We start from the raw sequence: 24,999 nt of genomic DNA, 5'->3' as shown, positions 1-24,999 counted from the left end.
TCAGGAGCAAAATGTGCATTGAGTGTGAAGGGGGGTGGGTGGGTGAAAACTCCTTGGCCATTTCCCCTTTCTCTTCTGCTTTTATTTATTTTCTGGCCTCCCAGCTCCAGCACTCATTCTGTACCCCATTCTCAAAGGCCTCCCTCCTAGCTGAAGACCCAAAGTGTTGCTGAGAGAACAGATTGTAAGCTTGGCACTGCTGACAGCCATGAGACAGGAGGAGCCTGCTTACCGTGGCACCAGCTTCAGAGCAGAAACAGTGATAATGTCGCTTGAGCCCTTTGATCCAGTCATGCCTGAAACCCGTGCACTTTTAAATTAGGGGACCAAAAACTCTGTGTTTTGGCTTCAGAAATTTTCAGTTGGGCTTCTGTCACTTGTAATAAAAACAACACAAATAAAATCCTAGCTGAAACAGCATCAGCTTGTCTGGTGCAATTTTCAAGGACAGATCCTTTAAACCGCCAAGGAAGGAAGTAGAGAACTTTAGAGCAAAGCCACTGGACATGGCAAACTCAGGATCTAGAGGCACCAGGCATGGACAGAGTTGGCCGGCCCCTGACTCAGGAGGCCTTGGCTCCAAGGGGCAGGCTTGGGGAGAGGGTGGTGGTAAAATATGCTCAGGTTTGACTTACATTGCCTGCAGCTCTGTAGGGAGGCTTGGAGGAGGCATAGACCAGGGCCCATTCTATGGCTTGGCAACCTATGGGTTTTCCTGAAGCTGTAGCTACCTTCTGTGGAGCCCTTCCTATGTGCCACAATGTGCTATGTGTATTGTTTCACTTAATACTCACAGAAGTCCTGAAAGGTAGATATGTTACTGGCACCATTTTTTAGATAAGGACTTGAAACTCACAGTGATACATTAACTTACTAATCATATAACTAGTAAGTGGCAGAACAGAGATTGAAACTGAATGTATTAGACTCCAAAACCTGTGGTTTTAACATTATACTTCTTCCAAGATGGGTCAATGAGGGTAGGGGAGCTTGGTTATTTGGAGAATTAATAATGATCTTTTCTGTTGGCACAGCCCTCTAGAGTTTACAAAGCCCAAGTTTATAATGCAATCTCACTGTACCCGTTTTACAGATACGTACACTCAGGCTTAGAGGTAGGTAGGAAGGGACTTGCTCAAAGTCATTTGGGCAAACAGAGCAGCCAGTTTGCAATCTGCAGAAACTTAGTGTGTATGTGCGGCAGAGGGGGGTGGGGTGGCCTCACCACACTCACCCATGCTTAAGGGCAATGATGATATCAGTCGGGCTAAGGAAGTTCTCTGACAGATGAGGGGACCAACCAGGACACAAATCCCAAGACAGCAAAGAGCTCTGCATTCACAGATTCCCAGCTCCAGCCAAGGCCCTATTTATTTTTCAGCAACACTTGATATGGACAAATTCCAGTTCAACCAGAGCGATTCAGCTTCCTGGTGTTCCCGGGGGTGGGTGAGGGGGCTCTAGCTATGAAAGCTGCTCCTTTCTTCCATCGGGCCATCCTCAGCAAAAAAGGCTGCAAGACTGAACTGAGCTACCTGAGGAGTGGGGAGTTGGGATCTGCCTGTCTGGCTTCCTCCCAGAGTAAAGTAGCTGTGCCAGCCCAAGCCCCAGGGGCCCTCACTATTGGGCCTGTCCTGATGCTTTGCCGAGCTCTGAGGCACCTGTCCTAGAGAGACAAGGGAAGGCTGTCTTTCACTGTTCCCTGGGTGACTCTCACCTGGAGGAGTGACCAGGCAGGGATCCAGGCGACAGGACAGAAGGGGCCAGGACAGTCACTGTTGTTCACTGCTGGAAGTGTGCCAGGGGACTGGAAGGTGAGCTGCAATCCCACCCCCCTCCTCGCCTTCCCCTCCAGAAGATACTCTCAGCGCAGTATGGGGAGGGATCTTGAAGCCAGGTGAGTAGCCTTCTGGATTTATTTTCCCATAAGCAATCTTTGAGCTCTGAATCTAGGGCAGGCATTGAAGGCAGAAACAGAGAGAGAAAAGCAGGCTCATGAAACCAAACCCAGCCCTTCCAGGTCTGGGAGGTCCAGCACTTACTTTCCTTGGGCAAGACCTTAACTTCTTGCCATGATTATAATCAGTATTTATTGAGAGCCTCCTCCATGCTTTGGATTTAATGGTAAGAAAAAGAAGAAGAAAAGAGAGACTCAGTTGCCTTCTTGGAGCTGACAATTAGGGAGAGATAAATATTAATCAAACTACCAGTAACAGCCTCCCTTCACCACCATCACCAAAAAAAAGTGAACCGTCCAGAGAGATGCATAGGATATGATCAGGGAGAGTTCATCCTCTCTGGAAGGTTAGAAAAGACTTTCCTAAAGAAATGGTAACGGAGCTGAGGTCTGGGAGGAACAATAATGAAGCTGAGGGCTGGCTGTTTACTGAACAGAGTAGGAGGGGCATTCCAGGCAGAGGGAACAGGATATCCAAAGGTAGGCTATTTGGCAAACGGGAGAATGGCTCCTCAAAGGAACTGGAAGAAGGCGCAGGAGGCTGCATTAGAGTGGAGCAGGTGGGCGCAGACCACGCAAGAACGTGGGTCTTTATCTTAAGAGCAATAGGAAGCCTTTTGAGGCTCTCTAAGCAGGGAGGTGAGATGACCACAGTTGTTTGAAAAAATTGCTCTTTAGAGTAGAAAACAAGGAATTGGAAGGGAACCAAGGCACAAAATTCAGGAGACCAGTTAAGAGGTCTCAGGTATTTGCCTGTAAAATGGGGATAATGATAATACTACCTCATAAGCTGTTGTCAAGAGTCAGTGAACTATGTTTTATGTGTTCCAATACCTGGCACATGGTAAAAGGCTCAGTAAATGTCGTTATTGTTACTTTTATTGTTAGTTTCTACAGAGAGATCTTTCTCCTTCACAGCCGCTCCAGCGAGATGGGCTGGGAGAGGGTAGTGGTTGTTCCTAGGGTGAAAATGTAGTTTGCATGGAGTCACAACGTTGAGGCCAGAACCCAGGATGCCCGAAGGCCCCATGAGAATGGCTTGCGAGTATGATTCACGGGGAAAAACCGGGTTCCAGTAGCTCCTGGAAACATGCTGGAGGGATGGTCAGTCCTAGCGTTGGCTGAGAAAACGTGCCTTTCTGCCAGGTGTTCCAAAGAGCAGGTGCAGGGCGCGCACCGGTGTGCGGCGGCGCGGAGTCTGGGACCCTCGCCGCTCCTCCGCCCCGGGCTGCCCCGCAGGTTCCGCCCCTCCCGCTCCCCCGGCGGGGGTGCCGGGGGAGGGAGGGTCCCCGGAAGGCCAGCTCCAGCCGCCTGCAGCGCTGCCCCCTCCCCAGTCACGTGGCCTGGTGGGTGGGGACGGACCTGAAGTTAGAGGAATCCCGAGCGATCCCGGCTTCTGAGCGCGCCGCGCGTACTCCCGGGCCCGGGCTGTGGGCGCGGGGGCTTCGGGAGGAGGCGCGGAGGAGGCAACGGGCGGAGCCGAGCAGCGGCGCGGACGGCGGGACTCGGGGCATGGCCCAGCTGTCGGTGATCCCGGGGTCGGCCACTGCGTGGACGGGTGAGCGGGAACCCGCGGGCGGCAGCGGCTGGGGTCTCAGGGGCTGCCCCCGCATTGGACCCACACCCCAACCCGGTCCAGGACGTGCGGGCACCCGCAGCGGGCGAGGGGCGGTGGGGTAAGGCGACCGCGGTGGACACTTGGTGCTTCGGGTGAGTCCCGCGGGTGCCACTCCTCCGCGCCCGCGCGTCCCAGCAGTCGGGGTGACACCGGGATGCTCCGCGGCCGTCGAGGCCGGGAGCCGCGCGCCGGCCGGGGGCGCGCCCGCGCTGGGCTCCGTGCCGGCCCCGCCCCCCGCGCGCGCAGTGGCTGCTCTCCGTGACGTCACGCTCGGCTATAAAGAGCGCGGCGCGCGCTTCTCCCGGCGCTGGAGAAGCTCGAGGACCCGGGCGGCCGGGCGGCGGGGAGCGCGGGACGCCGGGCGCGAGCCTCCGCGATGTTTTACTCAGGACTCCTCACCGAGGGCGGCCGAAAGGAGACGGACATGCGGGAGGCGGCGTCGCTGCGGCAGCAGCGCCGGATGAAGCAGGCCGTGCAGTTCCTCCACAAGGACTCGGCCGACCTGCTGCCCCTGGACGGCCTCAAGAAGCTGGGCTCGTCCAAGGACACGGTGAGCCCCCGCGCGCCCCTCGGCTCCCCTCGCGCGGCCGCCCGGCTCCGTCGCGCGGCGCGGTCCCCGGGCCCGCCCATCGCCGCTTTCACTGAGTCACCGCCCCGCCCGGCCCGCAGCTGCCCCCTGCCTCGCTCTTGCTCTGCTTCGGATTCCTCTCCATGCGCCCCCGCCCCTGCTTCAGGTCTCCCTGGGCTCCATCGTAGCTTCTCGAGCTCGCGCCCGCGTCGGCTCTGCCTCCTCCCTTCGTGTCTTTTCTCGAGTGGAAAAGCCCCTGCCCTTCCTTCTTGCCCCCGCCCAGGTCGCCTTCCCTTTGCATTATTCGCAGCACGGGTTTTGATCCTCGCAGCCCGGGCACCTGACAGGCTGCTTGGCCGGTGTGATGACCCAGGCAGAGGTGACTCCTAGGGGGATGGGGGGAGGAAGGAGTGGGGGTTCTTGGCAGCCCGTGCCAGGTGACTTTTGTTGACTCCATCCTACCCCAATGCAAAATCGTCTCCGTTTGATTTTGGTCTTACCTACTTTTGACCTTGCATCCTGAAGGGGGACAGGAAAAGCAGGGTGGAACGGGCAGGTTTCCTGAACCCCAAATATCTCTTCATCGTAATCATCTCTCCTCCCACCCCACTCCCCCCCACCCCCAAAGAGCAAAGAGAGGGAACCCAGGCTGCTGCATCCCGCTGACCAGCTAACCTGTGGGGCCGGGGCCGGCCCGGGCTGGCGCAGGCTTTTTCTAGCAGGCTTGTTCTTCGCAATAAGGAGAGCCCCCAGGACTGGAGGTCTGGGTTCAGTGACCATGCTGCCCTCTAGCTAGAGGAGGAGGGTGGAAGGCTAAGGGTTACTAGTTTACAGAATTGTATTTAATTCTCCGCCTTCAGTCACTGTAGTGGGGCTGGGCCAAATGTATGTTTAGCTTCCTAATTTTATCTGGAGTTTTCTTGTAGTTGTTTTCTCAAATTTCATGACCGTTTTATTCATCTGGGCAGTAATTTATGAAGCATTAATTAAATGCCTTTTAAATGAAATAGGCATTCTATAACGTTTCCAGTATTTTTGGAGCTTTGGAATGTTTAATTTGGGGTGAGGTGGGGGCATGTCAGCCTGGTTCACTGAAATTGCCTTTTGCGGACCAAGAATGACTATCGAGGGTAGAGCTTCTGAATCTATTTTTTAAAACAACACTAATGACACAGATACCAGTATCAGAGTTGCCCTCCCCCATTGTGATAGTCATTTTTAGTTATTTACGTGCAAGGATGTCTACCTAGTTATCTTGCTCTGTTTGTTCAAAGGTATTTTTCCTGCACAAGCCACAGGGTTGTCAGTCTGATTCATGCTTACTGAGAGTAATGACTGAAATGTATTCCTAGGAAAAAAAGATAACTCCCTTTCTTCCCTTCTTTCACGTTAAAGCAGGCTAGGTTTATTTAGCAAATCAGGTCCAAGTCTTCTTATCTCCAGGCCAAAATAACCCTAGCTCCTGGAAGCCGCAGGAACCAATAAAGAAGGAAGTATTAGGAAAAGAAGTAAAATGTGGAATATTTTTCTTCCCTTTGTCCTGGATTTAAGATATGATTGGTGTTTGGTTGTCCTGAGCTGTCAAGGAGCTTCCTACCCCTGAGAAACTACCTCTCCACCCTTCTAGCATTCCTTATGCTACTTCATCCTGTGTGGGAAGAGCTCCATCTGCTTTTCTGACTCCAGTCTGTCTCCACTGAACCGCACAGATGCTGATAGCATAGAACATAGGCAATAGGCTGGAAGAAGGAAGCAGCCTCAGAAAGCAGGTTATTGCCATGCATGTGACACACAGCAGTTTACTGTAAGACCCTGAACTGTGGTTCACACCCCCCCCCCCCCCGCTTCCCCCATTGCCGTGAAGTTGATTTCCCTTTCTCACTGTTCTCACACCTTCAGTGTGCAAATGATTGCATAGAGGAGCTAGAACAGATCACCACCAGGCTGACTGAGGTAGGGTTAGGCGAGCTGTGAGTACTGGGGTGAGGGGGCATGCTTAAGCCCTCTTGGAACTGATTTTGTTGCCTCAGTACAATCTTAGAATAACCATAGAAGTACTCTATCACTTCACTTTATGGATATATCTCATGGTATAGACCAGTGTTGACTCAATTTTCTCATACTGAAGTGAAATTTCGAGGATGCCAAAGTGGATCGAATAGGTGTGTAGTACAGTCTCAATAGAGGAGGGCTAGGATAGGGAGGGGATGGCACCAGAGAGACAGACAGAGGGAAAAAACCAGTTAGTTTTAACTGACTCTGCGTATGTGCCAGTGAGAAGATTGTGGGTTGTTTTTTCCCACTGGTGACCTATATTAGAATGGTATTGCTGGGTTTTCTGAATAATCTACCTTTTACGAAGCTGTTTCTGTAACTTTCACTATTTGATACTAGCCTGACAACTTTTTTTGGATTGGCAAAGAGCACCTGCTGGCAAGCAAATGTGGTCTTGTTCTCTTGGCCTCCGGGAAGTGCCTTTGCCCTATTCCTGTTTATGTGTAGTTGGCTGCTACAAAGTCTGCTATGCAAATTGATTGCGTAATTAACTTATTTTTTTATGTCTGGCTCTCTCATTTTGTTAATCCTTTTATCTTGTGCTGGATTTTTTTTTTCTTTATTAGATTAAGAGCCAAAATCAGAGATATGAGTAATATTTTATTTGATTTATTATTTTTTTGAAAGTTGATGAAGCTGGAGAGAGAAAAATACACAATTCCACTCTTGGAATTTCCTTTGTTTTAGCTACCTGGTTCATAAATGATCTTCTCATTAAGGTAAGGTCTTTCTAATTTTTAAAAACAGTCCTGTCATAGGATAATGTGCAGTCTTTTCAATATGATAATATTACTGACCATCAGGCCAAATCCTTAATTGTCTGGCAATAGAGAGGGTTTGCATTCCTATCTATGATTGCTTCTGCTTATAGCTAAGTGCTTTAGCAAAACTCACTAGAATTAGGAATGAAGGCCAGGGGAAGGATGGTGAACCACAGCAAAGCCTACTGACCATGAAATGACTAGCCCTGTGCTCCAAGTATCTGATCTACCTGATCAGAATCTCTGTCAGAGCAGCCAGGGTGGTACCCTATAGTTTAGTCATTCATAATGCCACAAAACATCCATAATGCTATAGTTTTTGGACCAAAGAAATTTGGTGCTTTAGAAAAGGTTCATGAAATACCAATATAATACCAGGATCTGGTGCAAACTGAAGACTTTCAGAGCCATGATTGCATCCTAATTATAGCAAACATTTGAACACTCACTAGGTGCTAGGACTACAAAAAAGAAAATAGAAAAATTTCTTTCTGCAGAGTTTATAGATTAGGAGAAAGGACAGAACAGACTAACTTATTCTACAAATATTTATTGAACACTTATTACATGCCAGGCAATAATATAGGCATTGAAGATATACTAGTGAACCAAAAAAGAGTTCCTGCCCTTATGGAACTTACCTTCTTGTCGGGGGAGAAGACAGAACATAAAAACAAGTAAATATATATCAAGTAGTGATAGGTGCTATGGAGAAAATAAACCACAGTAAGGGGAATAGGGAGTGCAGTGAGTGGCCAGCGTAGGGTAGAGTGGAACCTTGCTATTTTATATAGGGTGGTCAGGGAAGGCCTCACTGATAACATTGCATTTTAGGAGACAGTGAATGAAATTAGAGAGCAAAATATATAGGGGAAGAATGTTCTAGGCAGAAGGAACAGCAAGTGCAAAGGCCTGAATTATTTGTGTGTGTGATGTGATTGAAGAATTATGAGGTCATTCGGGTCAGAGCAAAGTGAATAAGGGGGATAGTATAGAAGATAACATCAGAGAGGTAGTGTAAGGCAGAGTACTTAGGGCCTTATAGGTCATTGTACAGATATTTGGCTTTTAGTCCAATATGGGAAACCAGTATAAGACTCTGGGCAGAGAGATGACATGATGTGAATTATTTTATAAAAATATTACTCAGACTACTGTGTGGATTAGGCTGTAGAGGGGCAAGAGCAGAGCTGGGAGACTGATTAGGTGAAAGATGAAGGTGGCTCACAGCAATGCAAGAACAGTGAAGGGGACAAGAAAAGATCAGGTTCTGGATATATTTTGAAGGAAGAACTGATAAGCTTACTTGATGGGTTGGATTAGGGGTCTGAAAGAAAGAGTAGTCAAGAATGATCTCAAGGTTTTTCACCTAGCAATTGGGAGAATAAAGTTGTCATTACTGAAAATGGGTAAGACTACAGGAGGAGCAGGTTAGGGACAGGGAATAAGAATCGGGAATTTGATTTTTGAACAAGTTAAGTCTGGGATGTCTGTTAGTTATTCAAGTGTAGTTGTGGAGTAGGCAGTTCACAAGAAGATAAGTAACACCACCAGGAAGCCTATGCTAGTTGCCACGATGTTCCAGTCACTGAGTGCTAGAGGAGTTCAGTGGGAGAAGGGATCAGTCTGGCCTGGTGTGACAGTAGTGATGGAGACCAGCATCTGATTACAGCTTCATCATTCCCAGGTGAGTAAATTGACTATGAGATGGTATGGAGAGGAGGTTCCCTCCAGAATGTGCCCTGTAGAACCTCAGAGTAAGAAGAACTTACTTACAGGTGACCTGGTCCAATGCCCTGCCTATATGTGAATCCTTTCTAACAAAAATACAGCCTGCCATGGCAGCTGAGAAACCACCATCTCAGACTAATCCACAAGCAGGTAAGAATCAGGAATCAGGCTGTTCTCTTTGAAACAATATGTCTGTCGGAGCACAAGGCAAAGGCAAAGAGACAGAACACAAAAGGCCTGGAGCAATGTGACAGCCTGCCTTACGTAGGTTCCCATGTGTTTTTAAGCAACTGCAAACCCAAGGCCAACCTGTCTGTATTCCCATGGGGTAGGATGGGTCCTATGTTGTATATTCAGCTTGTAAACAAAGAAGAGAAGGCATAGATATTAGTGCCCTTTTGGATTTTCAAGGTCAGACAGAGATGTATATTGGGCTTGAAGTGAGAGTCAGTGAGGAGTCCATGTTTATCTATAAAGTGTATGTGAGGAGAATGATGGAGTAGGATGCTTTCATGCTGTTTTAGGGGAAAATAGTGAGTGGCAGGCAGTTTCTGTTTTAGGCTGAGTGTAAGAATTTAATGTGTATGCACGCACACTAACTAGCATTTGAGCGCTTTGTGTAGATCACATTATGTAATCCTCACAGGAGCACTATAGGGTACTTACTAATTTGAACTCAGCTCTGATTCCAGAGCATATAGTTTTCAATCCTACTCTGAGTCAGGCATTGGCAAACTTTTTCTGTAAAAGACCGGATAGTAACTATTCTTTTGCTCTACGGGCTGAACAGTCTCTGTCTCAACTACTCAACTGTGCTGTTGTGATAAAGCCGCCACTGACAGCTTATTTATAAATAAATAAGTAAGGGGCTTCTGGAGACTCAGACTGACACATTTAGCTTTCTTTGGTCTAGGTCACTTACCACTTTTCTGTCTGCTTTTAAGATTCCAAAATTTTGTCAGCATCTCTCTCTTTGTTGTTTTCTTTACTGTTCTCTTTGTTCTTCTAGTCTTAGGCCTTTCTTATTCCTTGACCATCATTTTAGTGAAATTTTGGTTCAGATAGGAAGTAAATGTGTAGTTACACTGTCATTTAAAACATGTAGGCATAATAAAATAACCACAGAAACGCATCTCTGAGGTTCATATGGGTTTACTGGCTGTGAATTTTCAACTCTTAAACTATACTATGAATACTTTTAATTATGAAAATGAATGAAGAGCATTATATGTACTGACAGAAAAATGCCTTTCATATGTTAAACAAAAATAGAAAATTTTAGGACAGTGTTATAGTATGATCCTATTTTTGTATATGTTTGTAACTGTATTAAAATTCTTTTAAAGGATATACTTCTAAATTTAATGGTTGTTATTTGTAGAGAGTGGGACTGCAAAGGGATTGAGAGGTTGGGGAGCCTTTCCCTTTTAATTTTATATACTTCAGTGATATGTGGATATTTTACATTGAGCATGTATTGTGTTTGAACCTTCTTTGGTTACTGAAGAAAAGAATATATAAAGGAATACAGTTAGCCCCAGCCGGGTGGTTCAATTGGTTGGAGCATCGTCCTGTACACCAAAAAGGTTGTGGGTTCAATTCCTGGTCAGGGCACATTGGGAAGGCAGGCGGTAGATGTTTCTCTCTCACATCGATGACTCTCTCTCTCTCACTCTCTTTTTATCTCTCTCTCCTTTCCCCTCTTTCTGGAGTCAGTGAAAGCATATCCTTGGATGAGGATCGGAGGGGAAAAAAAGGAATACAGTCATCCCTCAGTATCCATGAGGGATTGGTTCCAGCCCTCCCCCTACTAAATTCACGGATGCTCCAGTCCCTTACATAAAATGGGGTAGCTTTTGTATACAGGCTACAGCTGGGTATACCTATACATGACCTAATTCGTGTGGATTCATCATAGTGCTCGGCAGGTGGCAAATTCAAGTTTTGCTTTGTGGAACTTTCTGAGGTTATTTTTCTGATTATTTTCAATCCACCGTTGGTTGAACCTGCGGATGTGAAGCCTGTGGATATAGAGGGCTGACTGTAGTCAGCAGGGCCAAATGCCCTGGAGCAGTCAAGTAAAATGAAGGCTGAAAAATATCTACCAGATTTGGAAATTAGGAGGTTGTTATTGGTGCTATGGGATTAAAAGTAACTCAGTGAAGAAAATATAGGCTATCAGGAACTAGACATAGTGATTTCGGCTTTTCTTTTAAAAGACCACTGAAAACAAGGGTGTGAATTAGAGTTGAGGAGGCAGGGTCTGAGGTTTTCTCCCCAGTATATGAAAAGTTTGAGTATATTTTATAGCCTGTGGAGGAAGGGTCCAAGTAGGAAGGGAGGAAAATTCAGAAAAGAGATGACTTCAAGGAAAATAATTCTAGAACTTTCCCCATTTGCCTTATCTATCTAGTGCTGATTAGATGCCTCTACAAGATTGAAGTAACCAGGTAAAGTGGTGTTCAACAAACCGATATAGAAGGAAAGGCCCAAACTTTTGGTGAGGAGGGCTTTGATTAGATGGCCTTTGAAACCCCTGGCAGTCTTCGGTTCTACAACTTCGAGTAATCTGAGTTGGTCCTACTAAGCATGGACTTGAAAGAAACAAACACCCTGCTGTAGGTATGACTTAAGTTAGGAACCCAGGTTTGTTAGCAAGAGAGATAAGAAGGTAGAGTTTCTGTTTCCTTTGAGAGGAGCAGAGCATTCTCCCAGCCGCACATCAGGAAACCTGAGAGTTAGCACTTCCTCTAGCTCCTTATCAAGTTAAGAAGCTCATTTTCTTTAAAGTACCTGTTTCTTTCCTTTTAAGGATACTCATTTAGAATCTGCTTTGCCAAGAATCAGTGTATTTTGGGAATGCATTTCTTCACCTCACCAGGGTTACAGTGAGTCATGGCTCTGACTCTGTCCTTCCTCAGAAATCTGTAAGGTGGTAGAAAAGGAAGACCTTCTCCAGTTCTTCCCCCTCCCCTGGGAAAGTTCTAGGCTCTGAGCTTCTAGAGGTGACTCTCTTTCCCCTAGACTTGGAGTGCCATCTGGTATGTGTTACATAGAAATTTAGGGTTAGATGCTATACCTTGAGGGACTTCTAATGTTAATGTAAACTGGGAATAAAATGCTTTGTGTAGAAATTTCTCGGGTCAAACAACTTCTTATCAAGAGGTAGCTTATACTTTCTGGAGGCCACTGTGGGTAGAAGCAGCAGAGCATGGATGGATCGGCCTAGGAACTCTCTTAAACTCAATCCAAGAGCAGACTTGGATTGCTCACATTGCTCACTTTGCTTTCTAACACTAGGTATCCTGACACAGATATAAGGTTAAAATAAGTTCCCTGCCTCTTGGTCAGTCTCTGCCCCTTTTATACTCCCACTTTTTGGTCCATTGAAGAGAGGGGCATGGATGACAAGCATATGGCAGGAGTGGTCTTATACTCCTTGAGATTCAGAGGATGTCAATAAAGATGAGTCCTGTGGGTTCTGCCATGTTCCAAAGTATGTCTCCAGAAAGGGTTGCTCAGCAGGTCTGAACTCCTGTCTTCCTACCCCATCCACTCATGGGTGACTCAGCCCTCAGGCTGGGTCCAAAAGATAAAACTGTAAGGGAGTGAGACTTGAAATAGAAATAGGCAGAGCTTCTGACAACCAGTGCTAGGTAGGTTTCTTCGGCCTGTGAAAATAAGCTGCTCCTTCTGTAAATCACCTGGAAGATACACCTATTCTACATAGACTAAGGCCACTTTTCTCTTGAAATGCCCTTGTAAGGTGGGAAGGCAGTAGGCCAAGGTAGTCTAAATCATAAGGGTCCTTCAGCTCGCTTTAGCCATAGAATACTCATTGGCCCTGTCCCCATCTTTCTGTGTCCCACCTTGCTCTTTTCATTCAGCGTGGCCTACTGCAAATTGGTTTCTAGTACCTGCTCTGACAGTACCAATGAGTCCCTACTTGAAAGAAGAGTAAATGAGAAGCAAAGGTAGAGCTCAGTTATGTGACGCCCCTGCATTATTTCAGTGGCACCTGGGGGACAATGGGAGAAGAGGAAATGACCTGTCATTAAGAAGCCTTTGCTTTCTGTTCCTCAAGCAACCTCATAACATTCTGCAGAGGCGCCTCATGGAAACCAACCTATCTAAGCTCCGAAGCAGCCGTGTCCCTTGGACCTCCAAGACCAACAAATTCAGTCAGGCTAAGTCTGAGGGGCTGAAGAAGTCTGAGGAGGATGACATGATTTTGGTTTCTTGCCAGGTAACATTCTGAGAACAGCTTTTCCAGGGTCTTCTGTCGAGTAGGATTTGGGCCCATTATGATCCCAATAGTGGGTCTCTCACCTCCTAATTGTAGAGTGTGGGTCTTATCATGGGATTCATAAATGAGTTTTAAGGAGGGCACTCCATGCAGCACAGAAAGTGTATGCAGTATTTTGTATACATGTGCATTTTTATGGGGAAAATGGCCAAAACATTCATCACATTTGCAAAGGGCTATGTGATACACACACACACGAGCCACTTGATATATAGACTGAAACACCCAAAGTCCTTTGGGGTCTTCTGTGAGCTCTAGATTGAGCTGAGTCTCCTTTACCCAAGGAGACTCGGACATGGGTAAAGATGGAATACTACTAACCCATAACTGTGAAAATGCCCTCCAACCCTGCCTTTCATATGACATTTGCTGCTGGCTCTCTGGATCTCCCTTCCCTTGCTTCTATTGCACAGTTTGTTTCCTCTTCACAGTGTGCTGGAAAGGATCTGAAAGCCCTGATTGACACAGGCTGTCAATATAATCTCATCTCTTCAGCCTGTGTGTATAGACTGGGGTAAGTAGCTACTTATACTGGGTGGAATTCAGATGCTAATCACTCTGCCTGAATCTATTTTGAGGTTAAAGATGGTGAGGTTCTCCACAGAGGCTCCAAGAGAAGTGTGCAGAGCTCAAATATCAGCTGGAACCAGTCTTTAGCAGAGGGACAGAGTGGGAGTTCTCAGGCACCTGGGAGAATTCAGTGAGCCAGGCAAGCCTGAGACTTTCCGTTAACTCCCACCTATTAAGTTTTGAGGAAAGACCTGTGAGCTCTGGAGTGAGAGAATGTGAGATTCTTGGTTTATTGTGCGCCAAGCCCTGAACCTGATTTGTGCCCTGCCCGGACAACAAATTCGGAGGTGCTGTCCTATTGGTATAACCCCGATGAATCAAAGCAGAGGATGTGGCTGGCTTTAGCTTAACTCAGGGTCCTTCTGAAGGCCCAAGAAGCATCAGTCTGAACTTAGAATAGGACTGCTGTTGCTGCTGCGCCTGAGTCATCATAGGGGTCATTAACCAGTAGTCTCTCGGTGCCTTTTCTCTCTGTGAAGAACATGTAAAATGAGATCTTACTGCTGAGCCTGCTGGGTATCGGGTGCGAGAGGCAGACGCCTCTCAGAATTGAATGCCTTCAGTTCTCTAACAGCTGGTAATGGGCTCTCCCGCCCTCATTTAGTCAGAACCATTTTGTATCCTTCCTCCTCTTCACTCCAGCTTTACTTTCCTTTCTTCTTCCTTCTCTTTCCCCCAAGGTACCAGGTGGGCCCTGAGATCCAGCCCAGGATTGGGAGGATCCACCCAACATTCTTTCCCACTTCCATGCCCTCCCTGCACGCACTCACCCCCAGCCCAGGCCTCTGCGTTGAAACAATCGCTAGGGTAGATAGAAAGGCCCATTTTAAACGACTTTCAAGATGTCCATGTTCTTAGGTAGGGTTCGCACAAGACTTGATTTGTGTAACCAGTGACCTCTTCCTTCTTGTTTCTACCCTGTCCTCAACCCTCACCATCACTTGACTCTCTGAAGCTGCGTCTGTGGGTTTTGTACATTGTTATACCCGGGGGGGGGGGGGGGGGGGGGGAAGAGTCCAGGATGCAAGTGCTCTTGTGGGAAGTATCTGAGCTTTTTAATGTGGTGAAGAGATGAGACATAGTGCAGCATGATGGTTCCAGAAAGACTAATAATGTCGCGGTGCATAATTAGGCAGCAGACTGCCATGATTCCAGAGGAATTAATAACCATCTGTAAAACTGCAATTATTTTTCTTTGGGATGGGCTGTAACACCAAAAGAGAGGAAATGGAGTAAAGCAGAAGTATTGGCACAGAAAGTCCATAATTAAGTATTTATCCGCCAACCCATAATAGCTCTGGTGCTAGCTGTTCTGATCACATTACATAACAGTAAAACCCTGATGCTGTTTCTTTCCTTCCTGCCCTGCACAGACAAGTTAAATTGGGACTTTCTCCATGATATTTCTTGCTGATATCAGTATCAATGCACTTACTGACACTAAACTTAAAACCTAAGGCTAAGTGATGAGGGTAGACTGAAATGAAAAAGACATAGAGAAGATTAGACATTGAACAAAGTATCTTCTAAAATTAGGATGCACAATAGGATTCTCTGAGTGAGTCAACTCTTATCTTTTACCAATGCACATGGTGGTGTATATCTTTCAGAACAGGAACTGAATCTTTAGCTTTTTTTTTTATATTCCCTGGCATGTTTAGGACAAAGTGCTGAAACAAGAGTGTAGGCTGGCTAGCACTTTTTTGGTAAATTAATCCCAGGAAATCCTTGGAAAATTTCAGCTATGGGTCAGAAGGTAGACGTTGCCAGGTTCCATCAGAAACCTCTGCCAAGGGGATTCTGGTATCTTCTCCTCTGGTGCAGACTCAAGGAGCATGTCAGATCTCACAAGCATGAAGGAGAGAAGCTTTCTCTACCCCGGCATCTGAAAGTAGTGGGGCAGATCGAGCACCTAGTGATCACCCTGGGCTCCCTCCGCCTGGACTGCCCAGCAGCTGTGGTTGGTGAGTAGAATTGGGGACTGGATCTATGGAACCTAATGTAAATCTTCTCCCTACTTCTAAACCCTCATGAGATCTCATGCCTGCAAATACTGACTTCTTCAAAATCCCAGGTTTTCACTTTTCTATACAAAAATTGTCCCAATTTTTGCCCTCCAAAACACCAGTTGGACCCTGGGTTGCATTCAAGGCAAGTTGAGAATTACTCTTGAAAAAAAGGGAGAGCAAGACAACAAACATTTTGTGTGCCAGTGAAAATGGCCATTTAAAGCTTTCTGTGTGCTAGTTTGAGGTAGAGGGCAAGATCCTCTTACTCCTTTGTCATAAATCCCTTGATAATTTCCCACCATCTCATACTTTCCCTCAGGTACTCTGTTCTAGACCACTCTAAGTTCCTGGTTTTTATTTAAAGTTAAAAAGACCTGGGTTTGAATCTTGGTTCTGTTGTCTTTTAACTGTAATGATCTGGGAAAATTACTTAGAATAATGGGTGTGCAAGAGATGTTTATTAGATGGAAGGAATAGATGTTTATTAGATGGTTGGTTGGTTGGTTGGTTGGTTGGTTGAATGGAACCTAATGGTGATAAGGCTGACTTATAAATCAGTATGAAAATGGCTGAATTTTAATTTCCTTTTATTAGAGGACAATGAGAAAAACTTGTCCCTTGGTCTCCAGACTCTTCGGTCCCTGAAGGTAGGATTGGTTCTACTTTCCCTTTGACACTTCCTCTCTGAGGAAGGGGTCATCTTCTATGGATATGCACAAAGTGAGATCATTGACAGGGATTCTCCTTTGTTTTCAGTGCATCATAAACTTGGATAAGCACCAGCTGATCATGGGCAAAACAGACAAAGAAGAAATCCCTTTTGTGGAGACAGTTTCCTTGAATGAAGACAAGTGAGTGTCCAAATGGGTCAGATCAAGTCAAATCCATTTGCCATTAACCAGAGGGTTTCTCATACAGGATATTGGGTTGTGTCCTGCCTTTGGCCTTCAGTCATACCACAGTCATACCCCTCCCTAACCCCAGATTTCATCATCTTACAAAACTCTGTAGCTCACATGTCAGAATGAGCAGTGATGATACTGCACCCAGCAGTGGGGAAAATGAGTAGCTTTTAAACGAAACTTGTACTTGTCTTCCTAATGTCTTTGAATTCAGTATCACTTCTGTTTCTTTCTCATTGCAGCACTTCAGAAGCATAACTGCAGCCTGCAGCATGTCTGCACGTATGCACACATACCAGGTTGACAGATTGAGAAAACTGGGTTTGAACCAAATGCAGTAGCAATGTGCTGTGGACCAAGTTCTTTTCTCTAATAGACGCTCCAGGGGCTCCTTCCCACCCAGACCTCTCTAGACTTTAGTCTGTGCTTAGAGATCTTGTCTGGTTATAGCCATTGTTTTTTACTCCTTTGATCACTTAATTTATAGACCTTTTTGACACTGCCAGGTCTCACTTGTGGCCTATTTCTCTGCTTCTTCCAAGAATTTGCTTTTATTAGTCAAGTATAGGGGCTGCCAGGTTATATTTCTCCATAAGTACACTTGCTGCTTTTCCTATAGCTAAAATGTATAATAAACAGGAACTTGACCTATACTTCCTTTCAGCTGTTTCAGAGAGGTGCCGGATGCCTATGTCTCAGAATTAATGTTTCTCCGAACTCATTCATTGATTTTCAAGTATGAATAGATCTGAAATCTGAAAGAGCCCAGAGAGATCATCTAATTCAACCCTTTCATTTAAAGGTCCAGAGAGGCAAGTGAACTGTCTAAGCTCATATACTGAGTCAGTGGCAGAAGGGACCTAGAACTCAGACCTGACAAGCCACGGCTACATTCATTCTCCCATGCTGCTTCATTTGTCTTCAAGCCTTGAGAGGCAGATGAAGAGATGAGGGTTTGTGAAAAGGCAGGGTAGGGGAAGAATATGCTTTGGGGATGGATGCAGGAGGATCTGGGTGGCCTGCCTTCCTGTGTGCTAAGCCCACTAAAAGTTCCCTGCCCCCAATTGTCATATTTAGGCCCTTATCTTGGTGCCTAAAAGCCGAGGGTACAAAGATCAATGAGATGGTCTTTCACCTGGAACTTTTTGGAGGGGAGGAGAGGAAGGAACCACAGACAGAAGAACATTAATTACTCTCTGAGATGGAATTGAAGGCCTCAGTAAGTAATCTGGGCATCATCGTTAGACATTAATACTCCCAAGATCCAATCACTATCTCTGCCTAGACTGTTATTTTTCTGCCATGGAGTCAAGTAGTTGAGAACAGGAGTAAAGCAGATGAAAAAAAAAAACAGAGGAGGTCCAGAATAGAAAGTAGTACTAGGTAGAATCAGTTGGTGGGAAGGCCTATGTAGGGAAATCTTTCTGGGATGGTCAGGATGAAACTTCGAGGCAGGGAACTGAGGGTTTGGAAACCCTTCAGCTCTGTCCTGATATAAGGAAAGAGGCAGGGGAGGAGCTGGCAGTGTTAAGAACAACTTTTTCTGACTGCCCAGTATTTCCTGACCCCTTTCAAAGAGTTGAAGATCACAGGGACTTCTTGAAGCTTTTTGTTGGGGGTGTCATCTTGGGCACACAGATACCTGGAATGGAATTTCCTCTTCAATTTAGTCATAGAAGTGCCTGGAGAAGTCAGAAAAATAGCCAGCTGTGGGTATTCCTTTAGGAGAATCCCAACCCTACCCATGATTCATAGCACAGAGTATTTAATGGGTTCCATTCTGAACTTGATAAGTAGGTAAGGTCAGTTCTTCCCAGAATCCTAGAAAATTCTCTCTGGCGCCTCTGAGGGTATAGGAAGAGTGTCTACCTAAGTCACAATTCTGAAGACCAGCAGTAGCAGGAAGTAACCCTGTAGAACTGATACCCCTCTCCTTCCTTATTAGATGCCCATCTCAAATACAGAAAGTTTGGAAAATACTGTTTTTGTCATTTGGTATTTCTATGCCTGACTGATTTATGGAACAAATGTTTTCTGACTTTTCTATTTCCTTGCCCTGCACAGACCCCACCTGGTAAGATTTTCTATGCCTTAGCTCAAAGTGTCTATAGAATGGATTGCTTGGTCTGTCAGCTAGCCTCACTCTTGTGTAATAGAAATATCTTCCCAGGTTGGGGACATGGAGGAGACGAACTGGATTCCTGCCTCCTTCTGTTTCCAGGCCTCTGCATTAGCACTTTATCTGCTCAGTGTTTCTGGCTGTGTTGGGTTTATTTGTGAAACTAACAATAAAGTGAAATGTTCCCCTCTGTGTGCTTGTCTGACAAAGTGTCTGTGTATGGGCCCCTGGAAGGTAGGGGAGCTGGGAACAGCCTAATTACATCAATGTTTGTCCCATAGGGTCTTTGGGACAAAGACATAAGGCTTTGTTGTCCTTATTTCCTCTATTGCTACTGGCCCTTCCGCTCTCCCTCTTACTGGCTGTATGTCCTTGGGAAAATTAGTGAACCTCTCTGAGCTTGGTTTTGTAATCTATAAAACAAGGGATAATAGTACTTCCTTTACAGTATCAAATGAGATAATTCATGTAAAGTGGTTGGCATATAGTATTATGGTATACAACATTAATTGTATATGAAAATTATCTTTAATGGTGGCTCAGCAGTAAGAGAACACTTCTAGAAAAGGAAATGTTTATTTAGTTCAAACAAATAGAAGAGGCTTGGGAAGAGGAAGGGTTTAATAAACCTTAATAGATAGCTAAAGCCAGGTCTAAATGACATTCCAAATAAATGCATTTTACAGGTGATAAAACCTTTAAGTGTTAATATTTTAAATATTTACACAGTATGGTTAAATAGTCAACAAGAAATATTATTTTTTAAAAATATGTTTTTTATTTATTTCAGAGGGAGGAAGGGAGAGGGGGAGAGAGATAGAAACATCAATAATGAGAGTCATCGATCAGCTGCCTCCTGCATGCCCCCTGCTGGGGGTCGAGCTCGAAACCTGGGCATGTGCCCTGACTGCGAATCGAATCCCCATTTCCTGTATCACAGGTCGATGCTCAACTGCTGAGCCATGCCAGCCAGGCTACAAGAAATATTCTTTATGGCAGTAGTTTTCACAGACTAGAATTACTGCTCTTTTGCTACTCAGATGATACTGTCATTCCACCTAAAAAGGCTTTCTGTCTCATTTTTGTCCATTCTAAATATTAAAAATGTAAAAAGACTTACCTAACCTGAATCTTTAGCAATGAGGGACAGAATCAAGATTCATAATCATCTTAATAGAATGAAACCAATAAAATTGTTTTAACGGAGTTAAAAAATACATTCTGACTTCCATTAAAAAAAAACTTATTGCACGTGCTCAGTGGGAAGAACTTGGATTAAGAAAAGCTTATGTGAAGATGATGTTGGTGTTTTAGTTTATTACAGATTCTATATGTAGAAGAATTAAGGACTGTGTATGGAGAAAATGTCATTTGTAGGACAGGGACGTGTATATAATATGTGGAGCATGCAGAAAAAACAGTGGGAACATGGTTATTGTCTTCAGAGCTGTCATGTGCAAAGTGTTGTTCTGGCACAGAAAGGCAAGCATTTCCAGTAGGTGGAGGTTGCAGAGAGGCATATTCTGACTCCATTAGAAGGAAGTGTCTGCTGTAATCCAGGGACCATGCTAACCCCTGCAAAGAAGGTGGTATTGTCCACAGTTTTGCAGAAGGAAAAGCTAAGGCTCAGAGTAGTATAAAGATTCAAACAGTTAGTACAATTAAATGAACTGTCTCCTAAATTCTCTTTCACTGAATGTGAAAGGTGGAACGATCATTCTCTAGCAATATGATGAAAGAGATTTCTGCACTGGGTAGAAGGATGGATAAGGAGACCTACAAAGTTATTTCTAATGCCAAAATGGTTTGATTCTAGGACATCTTTATTAAATGGCATTGTGAATCAAATGTAGTTTCTTGTGTACTCATTGCCATCACTACAAACATATTCATTTGGACTGAAATTATGAGCTTTTACCCAGCTTTGAAGGGTTGCAGGCTGCTGTTCTTAAGGAATCAGAAAGCTGAGACAGACTAGCCTGTGTGTTATAGCTTGGACTCCTCTGTCAGCTACTGATCCTTCCTTCCATTATCAGTGCATCCTCAGAATATGCTACCGTCATATTTTATGCTCACTCATCTGGCTGATGACTTGCAGGTAGCTGTTTCTCACATGGTGTCAAGCATATGGGCATTGTGACAACTGTTTTCTCAGAGATCTTTTTATTCAAGGGTTGTGGCATGTTCTGGAAGACTGGGGCTATCAGATGTCTGCTTTTAAGTAGTGACTTATCCAAAGGTTCTAGCAGCTTGTTGACCACAAGCCTTGTTCTTTCTTCCCAACACCTCTACACAGTCTTTCTTGGACATATGCCCCTAGCCAGCAAATCCCAGCCACCGGGGAGGGGAATCAGGGAGGGGAATTCAATCCTGATTGCTTTTACTGGAGCCAGAGTAGCCTCCCAATTTGTAATTAATACGGAAAACCTAATTCTCCAGGGAACCCACATACTCCAATGTTGACATACTCAAACCCTGTCAGTTGCCTTAAACAGGAGAAATAGGTTGGGAAAAGGGAGTATTGTTGATCTAGTAGAGATACTTGTGTTTGCCAGAGAGCAGAGGGAGTGGGGACATATAATCTTCTGTACTGTGAGCCTGGATAACAGGAATTTAACTTTGCTTTTATCATTTGGGACATCTTGGGATTTCATTACGAAATGCTGGACTCCTGGATATACTTCCTGGATGACCTTGTTCTTGGAGGGCTGCTATAGTGGTTCTCACTTATTTTGAAAATGGGTAGGGACATGAGAATTTGGTGCTGAGGAAGCAATTACTGTTTTGAAAGTTCTAAAGAAACTGCCCTCATGTCTGAATTGATAATAGTTCCCCTGTGGTATATATGAACCATTCGGGGAATAGAAAGTATATTCAAGTGAACAGGTTTCATAAAGACCAATTAGACCACAGGGGTGTGTGAAGAGGGCCTGTTTTAAGGTCTGAAGAAGGGTAGCCAGAGAGGAGGTTCCAGGCTCAGTATGAGCAGGTAAGGGGTGAGGGGAAGGGCAGGAATTGAAAAGAGTGACAATTAAAGGAAGGAAATATGGGGTGGTAGTCTAGCATCAGCCTGAATTGACTCCACCACTGGGATTCAGATCTGCGTACGTGTACACCAGAAGCCTGTAGTGTGGGCTAGTGGGAGCCTGTGTGTTTGAGAGACTGAGCAGCATCCTGAGAAGACCAAGCCAATCAGACATGTCTCTCTAACACCTCCTTCCACATTCTCACTCTCAGATGATGACTGTACTTTCTACTTCATGAAATAATCAGAACATTCACCATTCTCACATCTACCTTCTAACCAGCATCTCAGCTGGTGCAGATACTCAGCTTTCCCCTTCTATTACTGTGTTACCATAGCACAGTATCCAAATACTGTCTCCCCCTCTGGAATCTTAGTTCCGAGAGGATGAGTTTCTTGTCTTTTTTATACACTGATGTACACCTAGTACCTAGTACCCAGAACAGTGTTTAGCACATAAGTGTTCAACAAATACTTGAGTGAACACTGGGCAGTTTAGATAGTTTTTCTCCAGAAAAACTTACCTCTCCTTCTAAGAGAAAAGACTTACCTATCTTGACAGTTGATCTCTTTGGGCACCCTAAGTGGTATTTTTTCAAAGAATGTTGAAATAAACTTTCTTTGAAAAAACACCCACAATAAGAAATTCCCGTTTTATTGGGACCCAGTATGTAATATGATACATTGTGTGTGTGTGTGGGGGGGGGGGACTAAAGATTCACAAAATACTTTCCTTTTTATGTGTGATGTGTTCTAACATAGTATTTTCAGTTCTATTCTGTCATGTAGAGTGGGGGGAATGGTTGGCTGTAACTGATTACATTGATTTCACAAACCACTAATGGGGTTGCAGCCAGAGTTTTAAAAATACTGTAGTACAAGCCCTGTCTGTGTACACACAGTTTCCAATCCATATTCTAATGCCTCACTCTTCCATATGAATGGATAGCAAGGATCTCCAGACACTTAAGAAATGTCTTAAATGAGTTTTTACTCAGCTTTGAAGGATAGAAAAGACAGAAACAAAGGCTGAAAAACTCAACACAGGCAATTCAAGAAACAAAACACCAGAAATACCCTCAGAGAAATAAGATATTCCAGCAGCCAAATGGAACAGAATGCTGTTGGACGGGGGACAGGATGGACAAGACAGTGCGGTAGGAACTTTAAAATATAACAAATGTAAAAATTCAAAACTAGAGTTGGGATATAGAAATCTTTTAGAAAAAACAAAAATATGCAGGACAGGTGGAAGAAATAAATGATAAAATACTCAAGCTGTGCAGTAGGCTTAGAGAACAACCGCACCAGAACGAAGGAAGACCATAACTCCTGGAGGGTTGCTTCCAATTTAAAAATTAAACTGGTGGTTGCCCGATGTGTTTGAATGTATCAAGAGGCATTTTGGGATAAATTATAGGTACTCGAATATTAGGTAATTAAGAAAGCATGGAAAACGAGACAATGGCTAACTTCAATCAAAAAAAGAAAATGTATTATTATGCTAATTGCATCAACTATGAATAACTGGTACACAGTCATGATATAATTAATTGTTCTTTACCTAAGTAAGATATAGATATATTGAGGGATGGAAGATGAATAAATGTTTATGAGAGGGCATTAGAATATAAATATATAGTTTATTTTTCCTAAGAAGTAGTAAAATAATAGAACTAAAAAATCAAGAATAGTAAAAGAATGTTATTAAGTAATATGAAGACAAACCCCAGAAGAGATAGTTAAAAGATAATGAAGCATTTGTGGAACAGAAATTGGTTGTGTAGAGGGGTAGGGCTGGGTCTGCTGTGAAATATTTGATTTTTTAAAAATGTTCTCTTTGGTAAAATAAAAATGAATAAAAGTATTTATTTGAAAAAAAAAAAAACGGACTGTTTTTCTTAAGTATTTCTTTAAGATACTGGGAAACCAATAATACTGATTTGACATTCCTCTGAAAGAAATTCCTTTAAAAATTCTCTCTGCTTTAGTACTAAATTTGTGTTGCTTTATTTTGGGGACTGCAGTAACTTGTCAGCAAAAGGGACACCAAAATCTCTAGAACAGAGAGATAATATTCTGACCTCATACATTGTCATCATGGTGGGCACTAGCAAGTGATAGCATAGCACATGTCCCTAGCTTCACAGGTAGCAGAGGGCAGAACATCTAACTAACTAAAGGGTCCAAGCAGAAGGGAGCATCCTGGTGACGCACATGGTAAAGGAGAGAGGTCATCATAGAGGATATTCTCAGATGTGCTCATATATAACTGGAAGAAGAGAGAGAGAGAGAGAGAGAGAGAGAGAGAGAGAGAGAGAGAGAGAGAGAGGGAGAGAGAGAGTGTGTGTGTGTGTGTGTGTGTGTGTGTGTGTGTGTGTGTGTGTCCTGCTATAACCACTAGAGGCATTACAATCCAAGGAAACCATCATCATTGATGCTATGCGTGACTCCATCCGTTCTGCACTGGTGTGGCCTGGGAAAGTGCTGGGTGGATCAGAAAGGATGGGGTAGAGAAATAACAAAGAGGCATCCAGAGACCTATCTGATCACTGGAGGGGAAAAGGGGTCGGAGGCTGCAGACAAAGTCGGCAAAACCTTGGTCCCAGAAACATTTGTCTTGGATACATAAATTGTCACTTCTGCTTCCTAGCTTGACTTTCACACTCTAAAATTTAGAGAAGGCTCTTTTTACTCTCCTGACCATCCCCCACCACAGAATTTTTCAGGCTTCACAAAGAAGTGAGAGGGCCCAGCTTAGCCTGTGTCACTCCTTAAAAGGAATGAAGTAGGGAAACCTAGTCACAGGGAAGCAAGGAAAAGGGAGGGGGAAAGAGTGGGCACTAAGACCTGTCTTGCCTGTAAAGAGAACAACTCCAATGTGACGTGAAGATCTAGGAAGAACCTAGGTCAGAAATCTCCCTTCTCCTGCCTATTATGGTGCCCCATATCCCATCTGTACTTCTTTGGGCATTTCAGCTTCACCCTCCCATGGTCAGAAAGGAATCAATTAGGGATTCAAGTAGGTACCCGATTCTTTGAGACTGACTAGAGGGTCCCCTCCCATTCCTTTTCTGGGTCCCCACAAACATTTATTTGCTTTTACTATATCCCAGTCTCCAGGTACAAAGATAATAGACAAGGTCCCTGCCCTCAAAGGGCTCCAAATATTTTGGTGGAGATTGGGAATATAGAAGCAGATATGAAAACATAATTTTACTATAATGGGGTAAATTAGGAAAGAGATCTGCACAAACACAGAAGGGCGTGTACTTAAGTCAGGGAAGGCTTTCTAGCTTACAAGACCCTGACCTAAGGGAAAAGTAAGGGTTACCTAGATATGAGCAGGGCAGAACAAGAGGAACTGACCCCTCCACT

The 24,999-nt window shown here is 44.6% G+C and overlaps 1 protein-coding gene across 2 annotated transcripts; it reads left to right on the top strand.

The window, feature by feature from the left end:
• Positions 1-3,311: 3,311 nt before the first annotated feature.
• NRIP3 (nuclear receptor interacting protein 3) lies at positions 3,312-18,788 on the top strand. Of its 2 annotated transcripts, XM_081152593.1 has the most exons (8): positions 3,312-3,515; positions 3,965-4,125; positions 12,775-12,936; positions 13,428-13,510; positions 15,391-15,530; positions 16,170-16,222; positions 16,332-16,426; positions 16,720-18,788. In XM_081152593.1, exons 1-8 carry the CDS (start codon positions 3,470-3,472, stop codon positions 16,733-16,735), a joined length of 756 nt encoding a protein of 251 aa, XP_081008719.1. In that variant the 5' UTR covers positions 3,312-3,469; the 3' UTR covers positions 16,736-18,788. The 2 variants fall into 2 exon arrangements, with proteins under 2 accessions (XP_081008719.1, XP_081008720.1); XM_081152594.1 differs by lacking the exon at positions 3,312-3,515 and having other exon boundaries at positions 3,848-4,125.
• Positions 18,789-24,999: the final 6,211 nt, after the last annotated feature.

Source organism: Miniopterus schreibersii (genome assembly GCF_964146895.1).
Source record: "Miniopterus schreibersii genome assembly, chromosome: 12".
Lineage (NCBI taxonomy): Eukaryota > Metazoa > Chordata > Mammalia > Chiroptera > Miniopteridae > Miniopterus > Miniopterus schreibersii.
The sequence above is the reverse complement of the archived record's forward strand: the minus strand, read 5'-3'. Positions and strand labels throughout refer to the sequence as shown.